The sequence below is a fragment of the Labrus bergylta genome, chromosome 12, assembly GCF_963930695.1.
Source record: "Labrus bergylta chromosome 12, fLabBer1.1, whole genome shotgun sequence".
Taxonomy (NCBI): domain Eukaryota; kingdom Metazoa; phylum Chordata; class Actinopteri; order Labriformes; family Labridae; genus Labrus; species Labrus bergylta.
Window position 1 is genome coordinate 28,112,464 of NC_089206.1, and position 12,736 is coordinate 28,125,199.

Consider the following 12,736-nt stretch of genomic DNA (forward strand, 5'->3'; position numbering starts at 1 on the left):
TCTCTGTTGAGGAAGCTGTTTGGTACGCCTCTCCAGGTCTATCACAGGTCAAAAAGCGGCATTACAATGAACACTGGGCTCGCTCCTTTAAAAATAGATTCCTGAGACGCTTAATATACATTTTACATGTGCTCACTTTGATCTACAGCTTAAGTCCTCCATCAATTTAACCATCTCTCCCTTTGCAAACTTCATATAAATTGATGAGAATTGTTTCCAGAAGGATCTATTTATTTTACATTACTCCCCTCTCCTACAGTGGATGTCTTCTGTCTTTTATTTTCAACATCCACTGTGAGTGTCCGCTAGCCACACATACAATTCTTAATTCTTATATCAGGAACACATTACCTAGCCAAACAGACCATAAAGATATAACATTGTAAACGTCAGATGTATAACGATCCAAGTTATTTGCAGTGACTTTTACTGACTGCAGCTTCTTTCAACTCATATCCATAATGGAGCTGGCAGCTACATCTGTGTACAGTCACAGTGACTGGTACAATCATTGGGAACAATCAGTGAGCATCTGGAGGCACCAGAGCTATCAGCCCACCCCCCCACCCCCCCCTTTCTTTCTAAAGTATTGTGACACACAGTTTTTAAGAGTGTCAATTGAAGAAGAACACAAAATGAGCTTATATCCAGCTAATTGCGGTTAGCTGGACACATAGGGTTGGTTTCATCTTTTATCTGAACTGGGTAATAAATATTTTTAATTCGGTAATACTTATTTAATGGGAAAAAAATCCTTGACTTTTAGTGGTTGGGGTTATTCAGATGATTATGAGAGACTTCGTAAGCAGAATAAATGTATTTTCTTTTATGATAGCTTTTGATCCTTGTATTGTTATTTCTTCTACATTTTTTAAAAGATCATTTTAACTGTTGTTTTAAGATGCTGGATGGCAATGACCTCAGCAGCTTACATGGACATCGACAGTCTGATTACTTTCTTCTCAAATAACGATGGGGATATTTTAACCTTTCTCCTATAATTGATTAGTAAATATGAACTGGGATGTGTGTTCCTTAGTGGCAGTGCAAGGCAATGGCAATGCACAACAGCGTTGAAGGATTTTCTCAAGGATACCATATCAAGTCATCATTTTAAATCCCAGGTCTCAAACTAACCTCCCAATCAAGCATGAAGGGACTACAACACATAAGACGCACTGTACTGTGTGCGCGTGTGTCAGCGCGTGCGTGCGTGCGCGTGTGTGTGTGTGCGTGTGTGTGTGTGTCTGTGTGTGTGTGTGTGTGTGTGTGTCTGTATAAATTCACAACATATAAATTCATGCTACTACCTGTGTATCGTCCTTTCAGCTCATATTTGAGATCATACTTCTGTGCAAATGGCTCCCTAAAATAGAATAAAAAATCATTCTGGTAGTCAGGCACCTTCATATTTTAAAGGGCTCAAAGCACATTATTACGGCTCTAGAAGACTGTCCTCACAGAATGAGATCGGCTTGTGGTACCCAGAGCCTGTATAAGTAGCATGGGAGGTAGAGCCTTCAATGAACAAGCCCCTCTCCTTTGGGATCATCTACTAGTTTAGGTCAGGAAGACACTCACATTGTAGCCGTTAAGCCTTTCTTTTCCATAAAGCTTAGTGCTTGCTAAGGCTTGGGCAAGGCCCTAGTTATACTGCTATAAGCTTAGACAGCTGGGAACCTGACGCATTGAGCTCCTGTCTCTCACTCTCTCGCTATTATGTTTGCACTAATGTCCCATTGATGCATGTATCTAACTGTATATTGGTTCCTGTTGAACATTACCGTGGACTGCTTGCTGCTTTTGACCTGCTGTCTCCACCTGCTACCTATCAGACTTATTATTTATTAAGTATGTTTTATCTGTTGTTGTTATTGTTGCTCTGTTTGTTCTCTCCATTTATCTTTTTCTTTTTTGTCCCTCCCTCTCTCCCACTTTCTCAACCAACACAGTCACAGCAGGTGGCTGTTCATCAAGAGCCTGGTTCTGATCAAGGTTTCTGCCTGTTTAAAGGAAGGTTTGTCCTTGCCACGGTTGCCTAATGTTGCCAAATGTTTGTTCATGGTGGACTTTTGTGGGGTCTCTTTAAAACGCTGACAAAGATTGATTACATATTGCTTTTCTATTTCATTTCTCTTGAACTTTGTACACTTCAGTCTAGAGCTGGGTAGTTGATGATAATTTTGTTTTTAATTGACTTTAATTGACAACCATTACAAATATAAATTTACTTTACCATTGAAAATCAAGCCTAACTTAATAGTCCATTTTGGTCAGGCCCAGTTCAGGGCTAAAGGGCCTTTCAGATAGGACGCGGTGAGCTCGCCCTGGACTAGGGCGGAGAGCGCACACGATCAGAAAACTAAAGCACGCATTGCTAGGTGGATGAATCAATAGTCGGGAAAATAGGTGGGGAAAGTAACTTCTGCCACAGCATTATGTAGGCCTATGTGTCCACTATTTCGAAAAAAGCCTGGATTTTTCTTCTGCTGCAGAGTGGGAGACGAGCAGCAAAGAAAAAGAGGTTGTGTGTTCATGAGATCATCAGGGTAGGAGATACGCTCTTGCGCGGCGCAACACAATACACAATGAATGGATTTGACTGCGGTGCACAGTGCCCACAACTTCCTATTTGAAAGGCGCTTCAGGGATATTTGTGTTCATGATGTGATGCTGGAGTTTTGGCTTTATCCAATTACTGAAACGATCATGGAAATAATTAAGTGTTACTGGCATTTAACCAACAATCAGAGTTATTAGATGTCAATACAGATCAACATAAACTAAACAACATTTCCCTAGATATAAATATAGAAACATAGATTCATATTTTTCACACTGAGACATATTCTCTTTCAGCAGGAGCTCTACCACTGATAGATTCTCTCATCCCACTGTGTCTTCTGACATTTTTCTCTTTAATTGAGTGGGAGCTAGCCAAGGCCTTTTATCAACCTTACTGTAAGCTGCAGAATTTTATGACATTTATATTAATGCACCAAATGGGAAAGCTTCAATTAGCATAGTGCTTGTTCCTAAGTTGTTAAACATGACTTATAATTTATGTCTACCTGTATGGTCCATTTAAAAGCTGTGTTCCTCCTGGACTTAATGAAATGTTAAATCTAATATGCCTTACAGGGAGGATTGTGTGTCCACAGCACAGGGGAACTATTCATAAAATCTCATATGCCCATGTACTGTATTTCAGGCTTGATAGCCACAGTATGGTCAAGGACATTCATGGAGAACAATCTACTGTTCTTCCAGCTGCAATATCGTATTAATGAACAGTAGATCTTGTCGTCATTTACTACAGCGAAAAGGTGATTATTGTTTCACCTGCTTAATCAGTAAAGAAAAAACTAGCAAAACACTTTGTTGCAATTTACCCCTGCACCACCCCCCTACCTCATTAATCCTGTAGAAGTCTATAAAGTGTAACAATAACATTTTGATGCCACATTGGCTTCCCAAATGAAGAACATGACTGTGTTTGGTAGAATGCACAACCTTGAAGGACCAACTGCTGCCAATTAAGACATTGGTTTCCATGGCGGAGGTGGTGGTGGATGTTTATTTTGCCTCTGTGTGACCCCTAGTTTTAGGTCAATGGCACACATTAGACCACTTTTTTTGGGATGAATGATATAGTGAATAATATTTCTGATACATGTTTTCTGAGCTTTTTAAGATGTCTGTATGTCGATCTTTGGGTTCATATTTGTCACTGACTATCATACATTGAAGGTTTTATTTTTTAACCTGAAACAAATTTAAGTTATTGTATAAAGGCTCCAAATCTCTTTAGATATTGAAACACTTCACTGAATTCATGAATTTGGAAGTTGTCTTGTTAAAAATGTAATGAGATGTGCTTTGTTAACGTGACACCGCTGGCAGCTGAAGAAATAGGCCAAGCCTGCTTAGTGTGACAGAAACAAAACATGGAGCAAAGGCCACTAAAACAATAACTTTTATGAGCATTTTCAGTTATGAAAAACAGTATAATTCCATTTGTATGATAAGCCGTTATATATTTTATCTCTTACCTGGTGTGTCCCCATATGGCTTTGGTGGTTTGACAGTCTCCCCGAAGCTGACAGTGGCCTTGGTGGTGCTTAACCTCTTGGCCTCTGGTGTGGTCACCACAGTGAACGTCCTTTGGGAGAGCCTGGTTGTAGTGCTAGTGGTTGTGCCCACTGTGGTAGTTGAGACCCTTGTGGACAGCGTCCCGTTAGGCTCCAATTTGCTATCATCATCTATGCTATCTGTCCCTGTGGGCCCCCAGTCAATAAATCCGGCCACTGTGGTAGTCCGCCCCTCCTGAGACTTGTCGTTTTCCCATTTGAGCTGCCTCTTGGCTCTGAGTAACAACCTCACGGTGTCTCCTGTACTCCCGCTGGATAAAGCTCCAGGAGCATCGGCTTTTACAGCCAAAGGATCACTTGTCTCCTTTGGAGAGTATCTCAACTGGCACTCCTTACATGCTGGTTGTCCTTTATATGCTGGCTTCCAATGCAAATGACCCTTTACTTTCGGTCCTATCCCTGCCCTATTGTCTTGGGGTGGAGGAATAGGGTTCAGGAGCCGGCGGGCCAACGGACTTACTGTTCTCCAGTGAAGCTTGTTGGGCATGTCCCAGAGAAGCTGCCACCGAGGTCGTGAGCGAGGCACTGATTTAGGGGTGAGTTTAATCCCTAGACCCTGGCTGAGTGGGCTGCACACAGAGAAGTCCAGAGTGAGGTGAGTCATAGCCAGCAGAATCCACACCCGGTTCCCCACACAGCTGCCTGGCCTCGTGGCAGACGGACTGCAGAGAATGGAGAAAAGTAAATAAGTTAAAAAAATAAAACTTCAGACAATACAATCAAGTTCCTTCTATCCCATACCTTCAGTTTAATGGAATACATAAAGATTCATATCTTTATTCACCCTTCATAAGCACTTATGGCAAAGTTTTACCCATGCACTTCTTTAACGTCTACTCAATTGAGCGAAGATACCAAGCTTAGTAAACGTAGTGAAAAGTACATGTTGTAAAATGTGAAAGATTTAGAATTTGAACTTTATGCTCTCAGCTTGTCAGAAGAAGTAAGAACTCCATGATGTAACAGATCCATATCAATCCCAGGATGAATACAGCAACATGCAAGGTCAGGCCTGGTTTGACTGATCATCATATTCTACATTATCTCCCTGAGACACAAAGTCATCTGATTCCCAAAGGGCAATTTGATTATGCATTGCAATGATCAGGGAGGAATATTCCTTTAATTTATTCAGTACTGAACCGTGTCCTAAAATGTCCTTTTTCTTACTGTATAGACCTCCTGCTCATCAACAAGATTGCAAAGTGATAGATAGCCTGGCTATTCGGGGTAGGAGCATGCACTGGACTGTTTTTACAGACAACCTTCAGTGCCCCCTGGGACAAAGCTCCTCATTGATTGCTAAGGGAGAAACCTCATTATGGGCTATCTTTCATCTCTGCTGTCCTTGGCCAATTTAAGCCCACACGAAGGACTAACGTTGAAAGCATCACAGAGGTGTCGACAGATGGAAAAAGTGTGAATGGGCTCATCACCTTTTCGGTGCAACACAGATGTCTGTTGATCCTATAATCAACCAGCTTTGTTATTACAAGTCTGTAAGGGTCGTCTAGCTATGCTGTAGTGATATCTTCAGTTGCATCTCTGGTCAGTAGTAAGTTACAATTTAGATTTTTCTGACATAAAATCTGCAATACTATTTTTGTCAAATGTAAAGGTTATGCAATTGGATTATATATGGTAAGAAATTATGTTTTTTTCAATAATTCATTCTGATGAACCCCTTGCCCCATTTTGAGGTCAGTAACCCAGGGTATTGTTAGTCTCTTTTCTGGCAGAGAATGGAGGGAAACAAATTTGATTTTGAATTTGATGTTTGACAAGGATAATGGTAAAAGGGTTCTTTTTTTAATTTTTTTTTAGAGTTTGTCAAATCTAACTGTTTGACAACAATTACAGTACCGATTGCCTTTCACGTGGAAGTAAAATGTGCATTGATGAAAAAGTTTTTCAGCTAGATAAATGTTAGCATGGCCATCCCATTACTGAATTATGTTTATCTGCCACATGCAGGGTTCAGCCACACACACACTCAAACGCACACAGTAGATAAGAGACAAAAAGATGGAAAGTTGACAAAGTCCTGTCCTTGTCGATCTTTTGCAAGCAAAAAAAAAAGGTGTTAAAAGCTGAAACAACAAAGGAGTCTCATTATAGCAAAAATAGCTTACACTAATCAATGCGGAAAAAATCCTCTGTTGACCCTGATCAGATCTTTGAGATTAGACTGAGGCATTCCTTATATCTGGTCTCAACTAGCAATGCCTGTCTGCCTTATCATAGAGAGAACATGGTTTATGACAGAACAAACTCATCACACTCCTCACTCCCAGTGGATGTGCCCTGCTTGCGACCCACACTGGTGTGCTAAAACAATTGTGGAGGCAGCTAAATGATTTAGCACTTGAAAAACAAGACACATTTCGCTAGACAGCAAATTGTAACATAACTTAAGGTATTGTATCTTGTTGTGTTATGTTGTGGCGTGGCATATTGTATCATTACAACAAAACCGTGTAAAAAATGTCCCTGAAATCTGACAAACAAAACAAAGGGGATGCTGCTTGATGCTAATGGGACCTTGTATTTGTCCAGAAACCAACTGTAAGGTTGGTAGGTTAGTTTAATTATGTTGTTAGAAAACATTTAAGGTACTTGTATGATATTTGTTCAGATATGAAAGCTACATTTGCTACTGCAATCTCCAATTTATTTTTTAAATGATTGTATGGTCTGCCCCTTCTCTAGTTTGTGAATTTATTTCAGGACATCATGATTCTGATGAGCCTCAGTAACTGTCGATTTCCAATGTACAAAACCTCATTTGGACAATCAGCCTTCTCTGTTGTAGGAGGTAAACTCTGGAATAGTCTACCTACAACACAGTTTTCATGTTTAAACAAAGGTATTAAATCATGGCTGAGTTCCCACACATTTATTTCTAAAAGCCTCGCGTGGACAGGTGTTGCAAATTAGCATTTTGCTAAAAAAAAAAAACTAAGAGCAGTGCATCTTTGACTTGTGCATGATTAAATGTTACAGCACCAACGTTGTCAAATAAACAAACAAATGAATACATTTTGTTTTTGAGTATTTTTGGATCACAAAAATGCTCTCATGTATCATTGACATGTACCTGTCTGAATATTAAAGTCATTTAAATTACAAAAACGCTTACTCCTACTCTAAACTTTAACAATCTAGGTGATGGTTCATATTTGTTCTGCTCTGCATGCAGGATGTTGAACACATTTATTTTATAGTCACTCCACTTTTTCCGTTTCTAAAAGTTTTGAAAGATCCGCCCACCATTAAAGGATAATATAATTTAGAATGGCATTTTAATTGAACCATAAATGGTGATTGATGTGGTCATAAGGAAAAGTGACAAGGTCAGAGTAATATTGACAGTTAAAAGTTCTGTGTGTGCTCGGGGCACTGACCTAAGACTGTTCAGCTGGCACGTTGCCACTGAGCACACACTGAGGCAACTAAAATTGAACTTTTCCGGCCAAGCTAATGCATCACCAGACTAAGAACGTGATGAAAGTTATCACTGCTGAAATGATCTTGAGCAGGAAGATGCTGTAAAAAAATTGAATGGACATGTTTTTAAGCACCTTGGTAGTGGATCTGCTTCAGTGACGGCTGGTAAATAGAGGGCGCTATAGGGCACTGCCCCACCACTGCACAAGGGGACTGACAGGCATTCACTGAAAACGGCTTCATATGAATATATATATACAGGGCTTACAGAATAAGACTGTCCAATTTTGTCTACTCTATATTCAAGCTATGAGTGCTGCAGACAAAATTGGCAGTGCGTTTTTTTCTACCCCTGTAGCAAAAGAATGACTCCCTAATATTCTTTGACATTACTCATAATGAAAATATTGTTTGGAAGTAAACTGCACAGATGGCAGATTAAGTGCAGTACTTACAGCATCAACATACCAGATTGCTTTCTGGTGGGAATGCGTGTCTAGTGTCCTATTTTATGAGCAAATGCTTCATCTTTCTGTCATTACTGACTTCCGTCGTTAAACCTCAACAATATGGCAGAAAATCCCTTTAGTGGAGATTGTGACGTCTCCTGATTCTGAGCTTATGCTGTCCCTGTCTCGCATTTTTTTTTTTATCAACACAATGCATTGTGATTGTACATGCAGTAACAGGAGAGACGGGCAATCACATTTTCAAAAGGAAGAAAATACAGATTTAGCTGGAAAAGCTGAAAACCTGGTATGGTAGTAGGACATTCTTATGCTTTTACTTATTTTATTCATGGGTAAAGTTAATGTTAAGTATGAGCTACTTCACACACATTATTTAGCAGGGTTCTGTGACCCAGTAAGCTAATTTCAAGTCCTGGGTCTCAGTATGAAGTCCATTCTAGAGCCAGACATACATGAAATGAAATTACTTTGTGAATTTATGCAGCAAACTGTTCATTAGCGTGCCTCTTGGCCTGATTTGAAGGCCATCTTAAGGCTTGCTGGAATGAGGATTTTTAACCAGGACTTCAGACAGCAGATGAAAGCTGCAGCCTGAGATCCTGCTCACAAAAACAGCAGGGGAAAAGAATCTCTATGCATTACATGTTTAAACCTTTCTGAAGCCTCTGCTATCAAAATACAGAAACACATTTTTTTATGATATTTCGTGTTTGCTTCATATCCCTTTTTTTCCCTATTGATCCAGCTGCTATGATGCCTACCATATGTTCTGTTATAGCAGATACAGAGACCGTGCGTATGAGTGAGTGTGCATTTATGTGTGTGTTTGATCCCAACCTCTGCTGTCCTTCATCAAGCACAAGCAAAGCAGAGTTTCAGCAGAAAGCCAGTGATGTAATGGAATATGTAAGATGTGATATTCAGAGCAATACATTTGGATTATGCGTCTCGAAAAAGCGCTGGAGGAGGGTTCACCAAGCTTGACTTTTCTGTCTCCTCTGTGCCAGTTTAAGCTGTGCTATATTCACTAAATCTACTTCCAACTTATTCTGCAGCTTCCTGCGAAATGCCACTGTCACAGGCGTTAGGATTAGGCCTTGACAGGAAAATTAAACACGTGCTCACCAAGAACTACGTCTGAAGCACATAATTAAGGTTTCCCGTTTTAACACAATATCATCGGCATATGCCTCAAGCTCTGATGCATGCCGCTGACTTGCGTTTTTAGAGTTAGTCGTTAATAAATAATGCTCAGTAAGTGTGTTTACAACATGCCTACAGTCAAAAGGGACGGACAAGAAAAAAGTCTACACTGAAAATCTTTCAGAAAGAATTTAAATAGCAGAAGTGAGGACTTTGCCAGCATAGTTACAGAACAGAATGGCTGTCTCCCAAATGCAGCTACCACAGTGGAAATTTTATAATATCCATGTCACAGGCTGCGAGCTGCAGTGCTGTGCAAACAGGGAAACATTAGACCCAGTAATCCATTGCACACATAACTTAATAACATTTACTGGTCCTTGAAAAAACTGGAAGCCTCACATAACCAACATAATACCTTCAAAAGCCCGAAATGAATGAAGAGTGGCCTTTGAAGTCTATGAAAAAGATTCACAGCATTATCCTGAATTAAATGCTTGAGCAAAGGGTGGGCGCGGTTAATACAAAATAAAAGGCCATTCATACAGACGGCTCTGCCTCACCAATACAGGTTTCTTTGCATAAGAGGATGTTGTCCACATCCTTCATGTCAGATTGTTGACATGTGGGATGTGGATGAAATCCTCTTATGCAAACAACCTGGATGTTCTCGTTAGAAGTGCACCTTCTGTGGTTTGCAGTGTTTTAAGATCACTGGGTTTCCAGTGGATTGTGTTTCTCTTTTTTTTTCATGTGCTGTTAATTCAACCATAGCAGCATTTGAGAGCTCTTATTCTCACCTAGACAATGACTAAGAACCTCTTGATGAAGTATTTATATGTGTCTCCCTCTAACGTCAGCTGGCAGGGTTTAATGTGAAGATTTAAAACGTATGGATGCACCTCGACGACAGCAGGAGGAAGTTTTTAAGTGTTTACCATTAATTATTGATACCCTGGATGCCAACCGTTGCGAATATTTTCAGACTACATTTTCATAATGACCAGCAAACATTTGACACATCTTTAATGACATAATCTATAAAGTTGGGTTTTGAGCTATTAACTCAAGAAACCAACTCTATAAGCCCTGAACATCATGATATATCTAAAAGCTTTTTATTGAAAGTGTATAATGGTTGATAGAGAAAGTTAGCTAGCTAGATAAATCGGGGGCGGCTGTGCATTAGCCAGTTGTCTCTCAACCGGGTTTGATCCCCAGCTCCTGCAGCTACATGACCGATGTGTCCTTGGGCAGGACACTTAACCCCAAAACACTTAATCCTGCGGCTTCATCTGTGGCATGTGTATGAATGGGATTAGTTACTTCTGATGGCCCCTTTACAGTACATAGCAACCACTTCCATCAGTGTGTGAATGTGTAGGTGTGACATGCGGTGTAAATGCGCTTCGAGTAGTCAGAAGACTAGAAAAGCGCTATACAAGCTCAAGTCCATTTACCATTCATCAAACTTGTTTCACATGAGGAAGAGATTGCATTATATAACCTTGCTGGTTGGCGGATGATGGTGGAGCTGGAACTGACAGTATAACCTCCAGGTATTCTAAAGTTAGCAGCAGTCATGGTGGTTAAAAAATGAATTTGAAGAAGGCAATGAAGAAGGCTTCCCACTCACGGCTGACCACATACTGTCTCTGAATATAGTCATTTGAAGAAGGAGGCGATAAAGGGCACGAGCATAACTCACATTATTACAGCGGAGCTTGCTATAAGCTCTTCACAACAGAGGAGGTGATAAAAAAAAAAGATTTGACCACTTTAAAGGAATGGCTTTTGGCAAGCGTTACGCTTTGCTGTCCTTTCTGAATCTAAATGAGATTTCTTTCTTAAAAATACATTCTATAGGAAACCACACAATGCCATACCACACAGTTAATGTTAGTTATACCTCTAAATGTGTGGCTAGTGTAATATGGAAATAATCAAGACACATTCAATAAAAATGTAACATGATTTATCCAGCCCTAAATGTCTCTGATGACTTTGTTTTTATTAAACTCTCTGATTCATTCTGTAGATGAAATAATTTGGTTCTCCTTGAGAAGCTCAGCTCTCAGATCCAGTTCTACAACAAAATGAGTTAGGGTGCATCGGAGGTAAAGCCGGTGCTGGAAAATCAATGAAAACTAGTAGAGGTGTTATGGGTCCCGCATGTAGTCCCCGGTGAACACAGACAGGTCATCTCCACCTGTCATGGCCATCACATCATGGACGTAATAAACACGACCTGAGTCACTGTTGTCATTTGAAAGCCTTGATTCATTCATCTCAAAGGCCTACTCGTCACTAAATATTCTTATTTTGAGCTTAATTACTCTCTGTGCTCTTGTGCATGTTTTGCCATGTGTACGTAAGCATGCCAAAAGCTACATTTACCTTTAACACCCAACCTTTTGACAACAAATGCCAATGCAATATCTGATTTAGAAAGTTGTAAAACTTAAAATTACTTTTTACAGACATACACAAAGTCAAATGTTTATCTGGATCCAAGTGACAAAAGATGGCAGAATTAGGCAATGCAGACGGTCTGCAGGTCAATTTTTAGGAAGATGTTGGGCTTCATCAAAGGTTTAATATTCAATATTTCCAACGTTAATTCAGCATATATCGAATATATCCTAACTACATAGTTGAGTCATGACTATCTTAAAAAGGAGTAAAGTCAAACTGCCTCTGGGTTTGTTATTCTCAGCTCTGTTTTCAAACTGACGGGACGGTGCTTCTTTCAGCTTGTTTTTGTTTCAGGGGCTCAAACTAATTCTTTACATGTTTGTTTTTCCCATGACAAACCCGCTTCATCCACCTGTTAGCCCCGCCACTACCAGGGGGACGAGAGACGGCCCCACGCCCACTCAGGGACGCTGATTGTAGAGGCTTAATGCCGGAGTATCATCACAAGATAACAATTGAAGTAGAACCATTTGACTTTCAAACCAAACACATGACTTTATTTCATCGAAAATACTTCAAAGAACCAAACCAAAATTGGGCTTATATGAGAACGAAGAAGTGTTCTACAAACGGCTGCACTCTGTCAGATCACTAAGGGAGGGGTGGGGGAGGAGGGGAGGTGTTGCGCTGAAGGAGTTTGTTTATTTTGGTGTGAGAGATGTGCTGAAGTTACCATGATTTGTGATTTTTTTCTGTCACATCATCACCACAAAACTGAACACAAGAGCTTTTATAAGTTGTAACAGCCTCTATATTTTTGCTCTAAAAGTGCACCAGATTGATGCAGTTACCTTCATAGTGAGCGTCCCCCCTGATCTGCCTGGTCTGTGGTCCATCCCCAATTGTTTCTCAAAATCCAGAGGGAAACACTGTGCCAGTACTGCACAGTTTGAAGGCTGTTATGGTCTGTGCTCAGTGAGTTTATGTGAATTAGTCAGCATGATTTGGTTCAGGGTACTAAATCATGCATGGCCACGAGTTACAACGTAGCTGCTATGAAATTCCCATGATGACCCAAGCCTTAATCATCATCTTACTCATAGTTCACGG

At 40.2% G+C, this 12,736-nt stretch overlaps 1 protein-coding gene across 1 annotated transcript in view; it reads right to left on the reverse strand.

Moving 5' to 3' along the window:
* ajap1 (adherens junctions associated protein 1) overlaps positions 1 to 12,736 on the reverse strand; it is a 52,132-nt gene that overhangs the window by 17,335 nt on the left and 22,061 nt on the right. The window contains exon 2 of the mRNA XM_020638166.3: positions 4,053 to 4,813. Coding sequence (XP_020493822.1) covers positions 4,053 to 4,813 — 761 coding nt within the window. The remainder of the gene's footprint in view (positions 1 to 4,052; positions 4,814 to 12,736) is intronic.